The sequence below is a fragment of the Pygoscelis adeliae genome, unplaced genomic scaffold (genome assembly GCF_000699105.1).
Source record: "Pygoscelis adeliae isolate BGI_AS28 unplaced genomic scaffold, ASM69910v1 Scaffold123, whole genome shotgun sequence".
Classification (NCBI taxonomy): Eukaryota; Metazoa; Chordata; class Aves; order Sphenisciformes; family Spheniscidae; genus Pygoscelis; species Pygoscelis adeliae.
The window spans coordinates 1,268,847-1,281,351 of NW_008824650.1; the positions used below are offsets into that span (position 1 = coordinate 1,268,847).

The 12,505-nt window shown below is 42.2% G+C and overlaps 1 protein-coding gene across 1 annotated transcript in view; it reads right to left on the minus strand.

The window, feature by feature from the left end:
- The window catches only part of DPP6 (dipeptidyl-peptidase 6), a 268,280-nt gene that overhangs the window by 147,998 nt on the left and 107,777 nt on the right, over positions 1–12,505 (minus strand). Inside the window, exons 4-5 of the mRNA XM_009322491.1 lie at positions 2,840–2,934; positions 44–118 (exon numbers count right to left, since the gene is read on the minus strand). Of these exons, the coding sequence (XP_009320766.1) occupies positions 44–118; positions 2,840–2,934 (170 nt within the window). The remainder of the gene's footprint in view (positions 1–43; positions 119–2,839; positions 2,935–12,505) is intronic.

Sequence of the window (12,505 nt, forward strand, 5' to 3'; positions counted from 1 at the left end):
CCGCCACTGGCTGTATATTTTGAAATAAAATCTATTTACTTACTGGTTCAACATTAAAAGCAAAAAGTGCATATTCCCGGTCAGGTGACACTTCATATCGGATAGCCTTTAAGGAGACCTAGAAAATAAAACAGACATTGAAATAAATATTTTTCAGTTTTCAAGCCAATAACATCTACAGCTAATTGTTATGACCATGTTTCTAATGATGAAGAATACTGCCAGACTAAGTATCTTGAAAAATAACACATCACACCTCTTTTCAAAAACCAGAGATGTTATGTGGGCACATATATGCTCCCATAAGAGAAAGCATAACTGCATTGTGACTCAGACCAGGCAGCTATCTCAAAAAATCAGAATTTTCCTTACAAACCTACTGCACAGTGGCTGGGGGGGGCGGCGGATAATGTCAATTTATTAACTCCCTCTCATTCCCTGCAGTCACTGGCCAAAGTGCTGGAGATAACAAACAGTAAATACCTGCTGGAGCAAATTATTATAAGGAGACACCATTACCTGTCTCAATTAAGACACCACCGAGGAAAACTATCCCATTTTCCCCAGTTAAGAAAGTCTTTGGGATGCTGTGGTGATACAGTTTTCCAGGTGCAACCTGACCTGGGTTCTGCAAAAAGCTGCACTGTAAGTCTTACTAACAAGAAGAGATGCCAAAATATCTCAGGCTTGTCAGGAATTACCTTTTCCCTGCTCCACTTATCATTTGTGTAGTGCAGACATCCCTTCTCCTTTCCAGTGTGTTTCAATATAATACATTGCTGGCGCACCAAGATCAAAGAGAGGTGCCACTAACATGCTGCTCATCCACTGCCTTTTACACCTCATCCTCTCACCTAACAAATTAGATGGAAGTCCTTGAGAGATTCCCAAGGAGCAAACTGGAAGGGGGAATTTGGGCTGCAGGGAAATGCACAGCATCCCATGGGGAGAGTCTTCCCCAAGGCCAGCAAGGCTGGAGGCGGTGCATGGGGAACTCAGGGGACAGCCAAAGGCAGAGGGGACTGATCATGGAATCATAGAATGGTTTGGGTTGGAAGGGACCTCTAAATGTCATCTAGTCCAACCCCCCTGCCGTGGGCAGGGACATCTTCAACTAGATCAGGTTGCTCAGAGCCTCGTCCAACCTGACCTGGAATGATTCCAGGGATGGGGCATCCACCACCTCTCTGGGCAACCTAATGGGTTGATGGGCCAGCATGGATCAGGATGGGGGGTGCCAGGGGAGCGTGACAGCCAGCGGTGTCAACATGAAGACAGATTTTATTTAGTGTTACATTAATAACACAGAGAAAGAAAAACATGCCAAGGTAGCAAAAGTTTTTCTGACCTAGGGCTGGGAAAGAAGAGGACAAAGGCAACGTGCCTGGATGAGGTGTAACGGCGGCTCTTGTACTGGGACTTTTTGGATTAATGTGGAGGTAATGTTCTGCAGATTTATTTACCGAGAGGGCAGAGGAGCAAGGGTAGAACAGGCAGTAGAGAGGACATGGCATGAAAAAGTAGTTTTATCTTGTAACTGTGTTTTTCTTACAAATGATTAAGTTATCGTTATATAAATGATTACAAAAATTTAAAACCAGGGGAATAAACAGAGGCCAAATGGAAGCAGTTTGACTTCAACAGACCTTGACATTAAAGGAAGCCAGCTCATTCCTTTACCCTTAGCAGAACTGTAAAGAAACAACTACGCTCTGGTAAAAGAGGATTGCTTATGTGATGTAGCAAAGGTTGAAGGTTAAATGGCAGCATGCGAAGTTTAAGGTTGGGTCCTGCAATAATAATTCAGTGATAAATTCTTTGTCTCATTAAAAAAGAATTAATACTATACTTGAGCTTTGTATGAGTCACATACTCATACTGTAAAATAAAATCAACCTGGAATGTGGTTTTATAGTTTTCTTGTAGATTTACTTTTAGCTTTTGAGTTTCTAAAGCTGTTTTCTGCAGATCTTGGGTCATTAAGATAAGTCTCTGTTAGCCAACCTCTGCTTTTGCAGTTTTGCAATGATACAGTACAACAAAAACACCTCAAGTTAATCAAAACCATAGGCAGGTACTGCATAAGTGACAATTTTACCAGGACTACGTGATTCATATCTCATTGTTGGAGCAAACATAAGTGTATTTTACTTTGGAAATTAACTTCTTACAGGAAATATTGAAAAAACACTGACATTTAATGTACTAACTTCTGCCACAATGCTGGCTTCATCCATTACAATGAACAACACTACAAAACACTTTCATCATTATAAATAATACTGTGTATCAGCTGTGAATTTGTTTTCTTTTCATTCATTTTAATAGCCACCTACTAACTTCTTTTCCCAATAATTTCTTAGGGTTTCTCTCATATGCAGCTCCACTTCCATTCATCAACATTATTCATTAACAACACTGAAATTACATTTCAACCATTAGGCAAGAAAAATCAGCAAATCCACAAATTAAAAAATAAGTATTTGCATGGAGGAATGTGGAGAATGCTACCAACAGACAGTAAATTGTACCAATTGTCTTTTCTATTAAGCATGCAAAGACAAGAATTATGCATCTTTCAATTATATATGATATGCAAGACTAGCTTCAAATATCTATATGATACTTTCCTGTAGTAGGAAAGAAACTGAGCTTGCAGAATAATAACAAAAGCTGGAGTTCAATTTCACATTATCAGTCATTGTGTAGCCCATAGTATTACCGGTGTATTGCTTCTCCTTGACAATACACGAAGTTGAAACCCAAGTCATTTTCTGCTTTACTGATCCAACTGCAAGAGAACTGTGAAATTCTGCTACTCGTTATAGAAAATACTTACAATTTTTTTGTTTTCTATTAATATTGTTGAATTGTTAGTTTCGACATTCCTCAGAATCACTGTGCCATTCTGGTTTCTATAAATGAATTCATTTTCTGCAAGAAGGAAAAGAAAAGAATATTAAGGAAATCTGAAATTCTCTGTTTGTATAGAACCTAATTATGGACTTGAACTGAAAGTACTGCTGGGAACTTCCCTCTAAAGAACACAGCTTAGTTTTTTTTAACACAGCCATTGCTGTGATGTTAAAGTGGCTTCCAGGTTAGTCATTAAACAGCATGGTTAGTGTTTGTCACATGTTTATTCTGCCACGTTTATTCTGCCACACTTTCCTAGAGCTGAATGCAAGAGGGTGACCTGTTTTGAATGTACATACACAGCTTGCTATATTGTTAGTGTAGCAAAAAACAAGGTCGAAAAACATTCCTTAGGCGTAAAGGTTTCCAAGATCCTCAGTCTCCGTAGGAGTTTAATAAGCCAGATGCCTAGAAAGTCTCTGAAAGTTAAAGGCAAATCACCCTCTAACAAAGCAGATTCTTGAACCTAATATTGTGCAGATCTTCCAGCTCTGTCATTTGTCCTGCAAATTAATACCAGAAGGAGAGGCATGCGAAGAAGTTGCCATTTTCACATGGAACAAGACAAATCTGCCTATTCCTATTGCACTTTGGGATTACCCCAGCACTCAGGACATCTGGACAAGGTCAAGAATCCCCCGCGGTAGCTGCTGCACAGGCAAGAGATAGTCTCCAGCTCAGAGCTCAAAACCTACTTGACAGAAAGCCTGGGGTAGATGTGTGAAAGAGACTCCAAATGAGGGTTGGGTGGCAGGTCAAAGGTTCAGGATGAAAAAACATGACAACAATAAAGGGTTGCGATCTTGTCAGATGTCATAAACTGAAGTTCAAGTCTGATCAGTGCTTGCATGCACTGCCCCACAGATAAAACATAAATCATAAAAAGTCGTAAGTCCCAAGCACATTACCATTAAAAGCTGAAGGAGCTCTTCTTGACACAGGAGAAGGATTATTGGTTTTTTGCAACCCGTCTAAACTAAGATTGAGAACTGATGGATCCTCCCAAACTTCTGCCTCCAGTTTCAGCCAGGGAAGCAATTCCTCATTGCCTACCCTCACTGTGGCTAACCCAGGGTGGCTACCATGGTGCATCCCACAAGTGTTAGGGACACGTGAATGGTTAAACATTACCCGTGGGTTGTCCCGGGATGAGTCAAAGGTGAATTTAAATCCTATCAGATTCATAAAAGCACAGACCCAACTCATTGTAGCCACCAACAGATGCACACTGCCCAGTTTGGGGTAACCTGCTGAAGACAACACTGGATCCAGAGATCCAGTTCTTCCAAAATGTTGGTGTACAGACCTAGCATACTCCCTCCTTATCCATGTTTCAGTCTTTTTTAATTTCTAAACTGGTGGTGGCAATCCTCATCACAGTCATTAACCATCTTTGTAAAATGTTCTGAAAGTGCAGACGAAAAGCTTCTACACTCTACTTATTACCAGTAAAAACAGTCATCTCCTACATATCACAGTTTTACATGTAAGCATAGGAAGCAAAAATCTTTTCTGAGATTGGGATGAATCAGATTCTGAGAGGCCAAACTGTTGCTGCAATACAGATGATCCTCTCCAAACAACAAGGTTTTAGAGACTTAAGACTCTAAGGGTCCAAATCACAGCAGCAGCCCTTCAGACTCATAGGCAAAGTTCTCAGCACATCTTTCTTTTAATTATGGAATAAATTTTATCAACACCTTCGGTCCTGAATAAAAAATGCAGGATCTGAATTAGATTAAGACTTGCATTTGAGACCAGAATAATGAAAAGAGTTCCTGTTTGGATTTGACAGTATTAAAATTTTGTCATTAGTTCTGGAGCATTGTCCAAGGGCATGGCATTTTCATAAGCATGCCTGATTATATTCAGGACTTTAAAATATTGCTTCAGATGGTTTATGACTGAACAAACAAAGATTCTTCGACCTGGAAAAGAACCGATTGAACAGAACTGGGACAGAAGTCAAAAAAGTCATAAGCAGCATGGAGAAGATAAATAATGAATGCTCATTCCCTGCCTTTTCCAAAATAAATATTGGGAGGCACTAAATGACACCAGCCAGTGCCAGGTTCAACACAAATAAAAGGGATTATTTCTTCATGCAGAAGGTAAACAAGCTGTGAAGTCACAGTCCCAGAGTAGAGTGGGTGCCAGGATCGCATTTGGGTCCAAACAAGAATTAGAAAAATGGAAAAAAAAATCCATCACAGATTATGGGTCTTGAGGGGAGACGCTTTTCAGAAAGCCCTTGAACTTGAGATTGCGAGGGACTAGAAGCATATCCTGAATTACCACCCTGTGAAATTCACCGGCTTTTAAAAATCTTCCCTAAGCATTTGCTCTTGTCCCGGGCCAGACACCAGAAGAGATGATCTCTGGGGTCTGATCCAGCACTGACTTATTTACAACTTCAATCTCCAGCTTCTGTGTCCAGATACTGAAGAAATGCCTTTAGGTCAACAATTTAGGAGGTGATACAATAAAAGGTGTTAATGCTCCCTACACACCTTGCCCATTTATATCCTTAGGCCATTAAGGCTGAAGCATCATTTATTACATGAGGAAAGTACACAGTCCAAATTTTTATTTTCAGGTACTGCAGAAATAACAAGAATAAAGAAGCTGAGAGGCAGAATATGACCTAATTATCAGACATTTTGAAAAAGATTACTGCTTTAATAATCACCCTACGTCAACAACACAGAATGTTTTCCAATTACATACTAAGTTCCAGACAGAAAAATCGCAGTTTAAATACGGCCAGCAAAGCATTTGGATAATTGTAAGTCTCTCAGGATATTTCCTAATTACAGAAAAAAAGTGATGAAACTCAGCTCAAAGTTCAGTACACAGGTGAAGTAAAGTAGCTTATTAATCTAATGAGTCTGTGGGGCTGTTAATATTTGGTAGTTGTTTCTTGAGCAATGCATGAACTCATGGAAGTTACATTACTGCCCATAGTGACATTGCTACTAAACTTTTATTGCTCCCTATGCTCAAAAAAACATAACACTTTACTAAACTGTGAAACTTCAAGATGATTACATAAAAGTTGCTCCATAGTTGGAAGTAGGAGATGAAAGACTTTCCCATTATTCATTAGTGTAACAAGTTTAAAATCAGGTGCTAATCTACTGAATATACTTCTGGTATGAATAAGGAAGAATAAATGAAGCAGCGCTGATTTGTTAGGGCTGTAAATCTTGCTATTATATTCAAAGCAAGCCATCAACACAGATTCTGAATTAATGAACAGAAAATTGGTCTGCTTAAGAGAAGAACAAATTGTTCTGCATTATATTCCAAGCAAAACACTGTGAGGTTTAGCTGGTCTGTAAGTCGTATTATCTTAGTCCTCAAAAGAATCAATGAATAATATTCTTGGACTTCTGTTTTGAAACGTGTGATTTGTTCCAGTGCAAAAGCATTTATTTAAATGGGACATACCTCAATCAAAGATGAAAAGCAATGCAGCAACCTCTGTCTGTAATGAATTCTGTCCAGCAAGCTGCTGAGAATTTGCAGCCTGATTTATAGCTGTCACCACAACTGATAAAGGTCATCACTGCATCTCATTTTTTATACCTGCCTTTCTTTGGGGCTGGTGTTCAGTGTAAATGATACTGAAAATTGTAACTTTCAGGCATAAAGCCATTTATTCATTATATAATGGATTTCTTCAACAGCAGAGTTCACTTTGCCAACTCCTCCCCCTCTTTCAACTTCCAGGAAATTTTCTGGTTGGTAAAACAGATTATGTGTCTGTGAGTGTAGCCACAGATATGTAGTCACACTTACAAAAGTGACTGATTACAAGAAGCAATGATTACCAGAAATAATGGAGCAGCCTAGGTGTTGTACAGAGTCAGTGTAGAGGACTGGGGGAGCCTTGGCAGAAATTTTTAAAAACCTGCTAAGCAGAACGGGTGAGATCAGGAAACCCAAGACCAATGATATATTTGCAGTGTCAGAGTTTCCCAGCTTCTTTGTACACATCTTTCTTAAATTCAGTCAGGAAATACACACACAGAGAAAACAGATCTAGTGACAGGGAGCTCGTGTCCCTTGCAGTCGCTGAGCTCTTGCCAGGAACAGCACACATGTGGGTTTGCTTAGCTTGGCAGCTCTGCCCGCTGGCCTCTTGTTTAGGGTGAAACAAGACAAAATATTGGAGTTTCTCTTAAGCAAGTAATGCATTACACACTATGGCCCCAATGCAGGTTTTGCATTTTCAGGCATGGTACCTGGCCAACCCTTCCCATTTTTTACCGTTTTACCATTGGAAAAGGCACAGAGTCTCTGGAAACCTGCCCATGGGTGCTGCCATGATGCTGAACCTGGAACTGGCGGTTGAAACTCAGGAGAAAGATCACTGGTATCATTTGAGGACCCCAAATCATCAGCTCAATATGCAGAGGCAGCCTAAACAGCCAACAAAACTCTGGACACCATCAAGAGAGCAAGACAGCATGGATCATTTGCCATGATATAAAACAAGGGAGTACAAAATTCATGGACAACTGATAATCTGACAGATACTAAAAGAAATAGGCACGATATCCCATCTATCATCCCTAATGCAGGGCTGTCTCATTATGGACCACTAAAAGGAGCCAGGCTCAAGTCCAACATAGCATCAGCTATTGCCGTGGTCAGAGACCCAACACCAGGCTAGAGGAGCACTTCCCTGAGCCAACACCGCTTCTTTTTACATTGCTATGTGTCAGACTGGGCACCAGGCTAAACAGATCATCACAGCGGACAAGAAGGTCTGGGACAATTTTACTTCTAGAAGGAGTAAGTTTGAGTGCTGGCAGTGCAAAGAAGTTTAAGGAATTACATCCAGCTACAGGAACACGGATTTGCATTAGCGTCAGTGCACACAAATTTATGGCTGTACAGCTTCTCTGATGAGACTAAGTAAGTACACAACATCAGAGAGGAGAGACTGGTTTATAAGATAATAGCAGGACCCGCATGCTTTTGAGGAGAATTTTCATTATTTGTCAGAGATTATGGAAAGCAGAAAGCAGAACTATGTGATAAAATATGAGAAGGAATAAGAATTTAAATCCAGCTCTAAAAATATATTTTTAATGAAATTGAATTTTCTATCAGTTTAGCAACTGATGAATGAAAAGCAGAGAAAAAAGTTATAAAATTCACATGCAGCAAGTCAGCAGTAAGAGTTAGTGAAAGGCAGAAGGTAGTATCAGGACTGTTAGGACAGCTCCAGTCATTTAGAGCCACAGACTTAGAGGAAAAGGCAACTTCTCAAGTCCTGCAGTTTCAGATCAACAGACATGAAAGATAATTGAATGAGTCTCGGTCTGATGAAAATCAGCATCGAGGGAATTATCGTTCTCAATCCCTAAGATTAAGGAAGATTGGTGAATAAAGGAAATTTAAGTCCCAAAGTTGTTCTGAACCATTTCAGATAAATGAGCCTCCAGATACGAGCATGACCAGCAAGGCTAGCAAACAAATTATGCCGTGTCAAGAGAGCAGATGGCAGCACGCCCCGCGGGAGCGAGCCCGCATCGCTCCCTGGGGACCGAGGTCACATTGCACCATGCCACGTGCACTGCTGGGATGGAGCTCTGCACTGGCACAGCAAATGTCATGGGTCCGCCGAGAGAGGACTAGCACTCTTCTGTTATTTCTCATCCCTGCTGCAGTAGGAAGGTCCTTGCTAGACCTGACCTCGGGCATGACTCATGGCAGCTGGCAGGCAGTTTGCATCTGATGGGCTATACAGTGCGGTTAGAAACTCTGGAAGAGTCCTCTGAGCTTTGCAAGAAGTGAAAACACCGTATCCTATTCAACCTGATGAAGCCAATTACTGCAGCTGGGAACGAGTCAAGAGCCTGATGTTATCACCCTCTCTCTTCCAAAAAGAAAAGCTGTTGTGGGGTTTTTAATGACCCAAAGCAGTCAGGACTTTAGAATTTTATCTTACATCTGAAGGACGAGCCTTCACCCAGCCCTGCAGCCCTGCCCCCGCGGTGCAGGGCACCACTCAGCAGCCAGCCAGGCTGAGCCCCTCTTTGCTGATGTGACGGCAGCGCCTGAACCAGCTGAGGGTTTCTTGGAGTCCTCCCAGGCAGGTATCAATCAGACACAACTGGTTAGCACTTACCATCTAGCAAGATAATGGGCAGGAAGGTTGCAACAGTAGGACAGATGTTTTTTCAGACACAGTTGGTATTTTCAGACTGGCAATGACATGTACTACAATCATATTCATTTGGAAAAATACATGAGGATGAGGCAGTGGAATTAAAATTAAAAAAATCTTCCACTTGTTTAGCATCCCAGCAAGTTTTCTGAAGGGCCAGGTGAGCCCCAGCACAGTGGATGGAGACCAGATGTGGGGAAAGGAGTGGGTGTGCCCCTCGGGTGGGCTTGGGCATCTCGCAGCCCTCACCCCCAGCACACACACACACCAGGGCCAAGGAGAAGGGTCCAGCTGGAGAAAGCAAACCTGGACTATCCACAGCAGACCTGTGGCACACAGGGAAAAAAAATACTGGCTTATAGCGATTACTCGCATTTGCAAGATTGGGGGAGGCTGCCAGTTTACACTGAAATACAGTATGTCTCTGTGGGAACAGTGTCACGACTGAACTGGGTACCCGGGCAGGCTGTGGGCTCGGCAGCGGGGGGGGTTCGCTGCTGTGACTATCGGCGTTTGCACCTGCAAGCGAGCCCACACGCAGCAGAGCCCTGAGGGGAGAGAGCAGCCCCTCAGAGCCAGGCAAAGCACCAGGTGTGTATGTTAAGTGCAATCATCCACACAGCTCACATGAGCATCTTGCATGGAAAGTAAACTGCGGGGGACAGGATTTCCTGTAAAAAAAGTGCTTTCTGAGTGACACAGGGGAGGGAATAGGACAAGCTGAAGTTAACAGGCTGCTGTGCGTGGGACCAAGACCTTGAAAAACCCCTTAATACAGCCAGATGCAGCACAAGAACAGGCCTGCTATCTTCAGAGACTGGTTTTGAGAGAGAGAGCCTGAGGTTTTGGGAAATAATGGCAGCAGAGAGGAAAGAGACAGAACAGAGTAGATTCACAGAGGAAATAAAAACTGTCAGAAAAAAACAGCAAACATTAACAAGAAGCACCAAAGAAGAGGAAAAAGGTTGAGCATGATATGAGCAGGGAGAAGGATGAGCACAGACAGGCTTACAGAAATACTTTGCTTTCATGAAAGGGGAAATTGTATCTTATTTAGTAGGCCTGCAGGATTATTGATCCACTTAGGACAATATCTGCCTAACTGGAGTCACATACCTTTGTATGACAAGGAGAGTGATCCCCCCAGGACCCGCACTCCCTCGGGCAGGTACGGTTTACTCCTCAGAAAAACATGGGGAATAGATGTTCAACAAACGGTAGGACAATGCAAGCTCCCTAACTGCTGTAAAACTTAACCACATAGAAGATAATGCAAAATAAAAGCACAATCAGTCCCTGATGGAAGCCTATTCAGGTGTCCAGACACATGCAGTCCCAATTTCAGGTGGAAAAGAAGACCGTTGTGATGTTGCATTTAATACTATGATCTGTTGTTCTTTCAAGACATGCTGCAGTGCATCTATTTGATCTTTATAGCATGTACACCTAAACAACTGAATCTGAAATTCCCTCCCCAAAGCAGAAGTCAAGCCTGTTTCGATACTGAGCTGCTTCCCAGAGAGAAAAAGCAGGGAAGGCTTCCCATCCCCTGTTCCCTGGCGCTGCAGTAAGCTGGCTCTGGGATAACGGAGAGAGAGGGAGGGAAGGAGCACAAGTGGTAAATGACAACAAACCCCCATTTCCATACCCACAGCTTCGCCCCACCCTCAGTGAGAGCTGGTCCTTAGGTCCTCATAGACCACTTGTAACTCATCACAGCCCCCTACTTTTTGTCTTCAATCTACCTGCCCTCCACCAGCAACTCCTTTTTCTTCAGCCTTGCTACTCTGCAGTGCAGAAATAAGTAAGAGTCTGTTATACTTTGTGATGCTGATGCAAGGGAGCAACAGGGGACGGAGAACAGCTTGCCTTTAACAACATCACTACAGCCTTTAATTTCAGTAGACAACTGAAATCCCATTTTTATCTTTCTGGCATTATGGGTCATTATCCTTTTACTGTTTCCAGCATTTTTTTTCACACGAGAGAGAGGCTGAAAGGAAAACTTCTTTAAATAGGTGATTTACCGTAATTTAGCTAAATGATGTATAACACATTGCATTGGTACATTAAGTAAGTGCAACATGATAGAATGTGCTTTGTCATGCAAGAGGTAGTTTTAATTGCTCATCACCTCAATGCAGTTGCACTTGGTGCACCAATATAGCGCTTTCACAGTAGTACTAGTAAAATAAAAGGCAATTATAGCTCAGGAAAATTCCCATATCAACGTACATCTCTAGCAGGCTTGTAAATTAACTTGTGAAAAGCTTGAAGAAGGCTGAGTCCTGGGAAAACTTAAAACTATAAAAATCAGTAATGCCAGTCTGTTTCTCTTTTTTGTCTAATCCCAAATCTTTCAAGATCCAAACTCAAAAAAAAGCTTATTCAATCTCACTGAGAGAAGACCTCAGCACCAAGCCTGAAATCCAGGCAGAGCACACCTTTGAAATTTCAGTTCCAAATTTGAAACCAGGTACAATTCTGCTACTGCCTCTCATTTGCGAGACTGAACTCCACTTCAAAGAGCCCCAATCTGGGAACTCTGTAGGCTCAGATCACGGCTTAGTGGCATAGGCACAAAAAGCTGAAGTCCATGTGAGAAACAGAGAACTCATTTCAACTTCAAATAACTCCTCTTCCCTGCTTCTACCTGCTTTTATAACACATGGTGGGGGGAAAGAGAGACACTACAATTAGGAAAAAAATGAATGAGAAATCCTCTGGAGTAAATCCATTTTGACTCCATCCAGGGCAAATCATTCCGATTACAAAACTGCTGCAAAATCCTAACAACAACAGTAAAAATGTACATCTTGTTGCTTGCTGCCCTCAGTTTATCTCTCTGTAATGACTGACAGCAGCGTGGGGACTTTGCAGCACACTGAGCTGACTTTGGCGTATTCCAGAGCTGAGAAATCTTCCTCAAAAACACTCTGCCATCTTCTTTTCCTGTTCAGTTGTGTTCATGCCATGTGCTCTTCAAACCCTAGGCGTTATAGCAGGAAAAGTGCAGATGACCCCTAGGTTACCCGAGTCCGGACAGCTGGAGATACCAGATTACACTCCTCCCTTTGATTCCCTGCCAGAAACTTCCCACATTCAGCACAGGCCAAAAGCAGTTTAGCCCTAAAAAACTCATTTGTCAGGAAACGGTCTCCAATGCCTTTATCCACATCCCACATATTTTTTCATGGTCTCACCATGCGTCTAAACAGCAAAACAAAGCGCAGACAACAGGTAGTGTGTATCAGCTCATCCCAGCTCTGTAATGTGGCTGGCGTGGGTGGTGCAGCCCCAAATACGCAGTGGCACAGACTTTATCGGGAGTATAAAACCTCCAGGGCTTTGGAGTTGCTACCTCCATAGTAGTTGCTAGCTCATATGAGAGCCCAAGCTACCATTCCT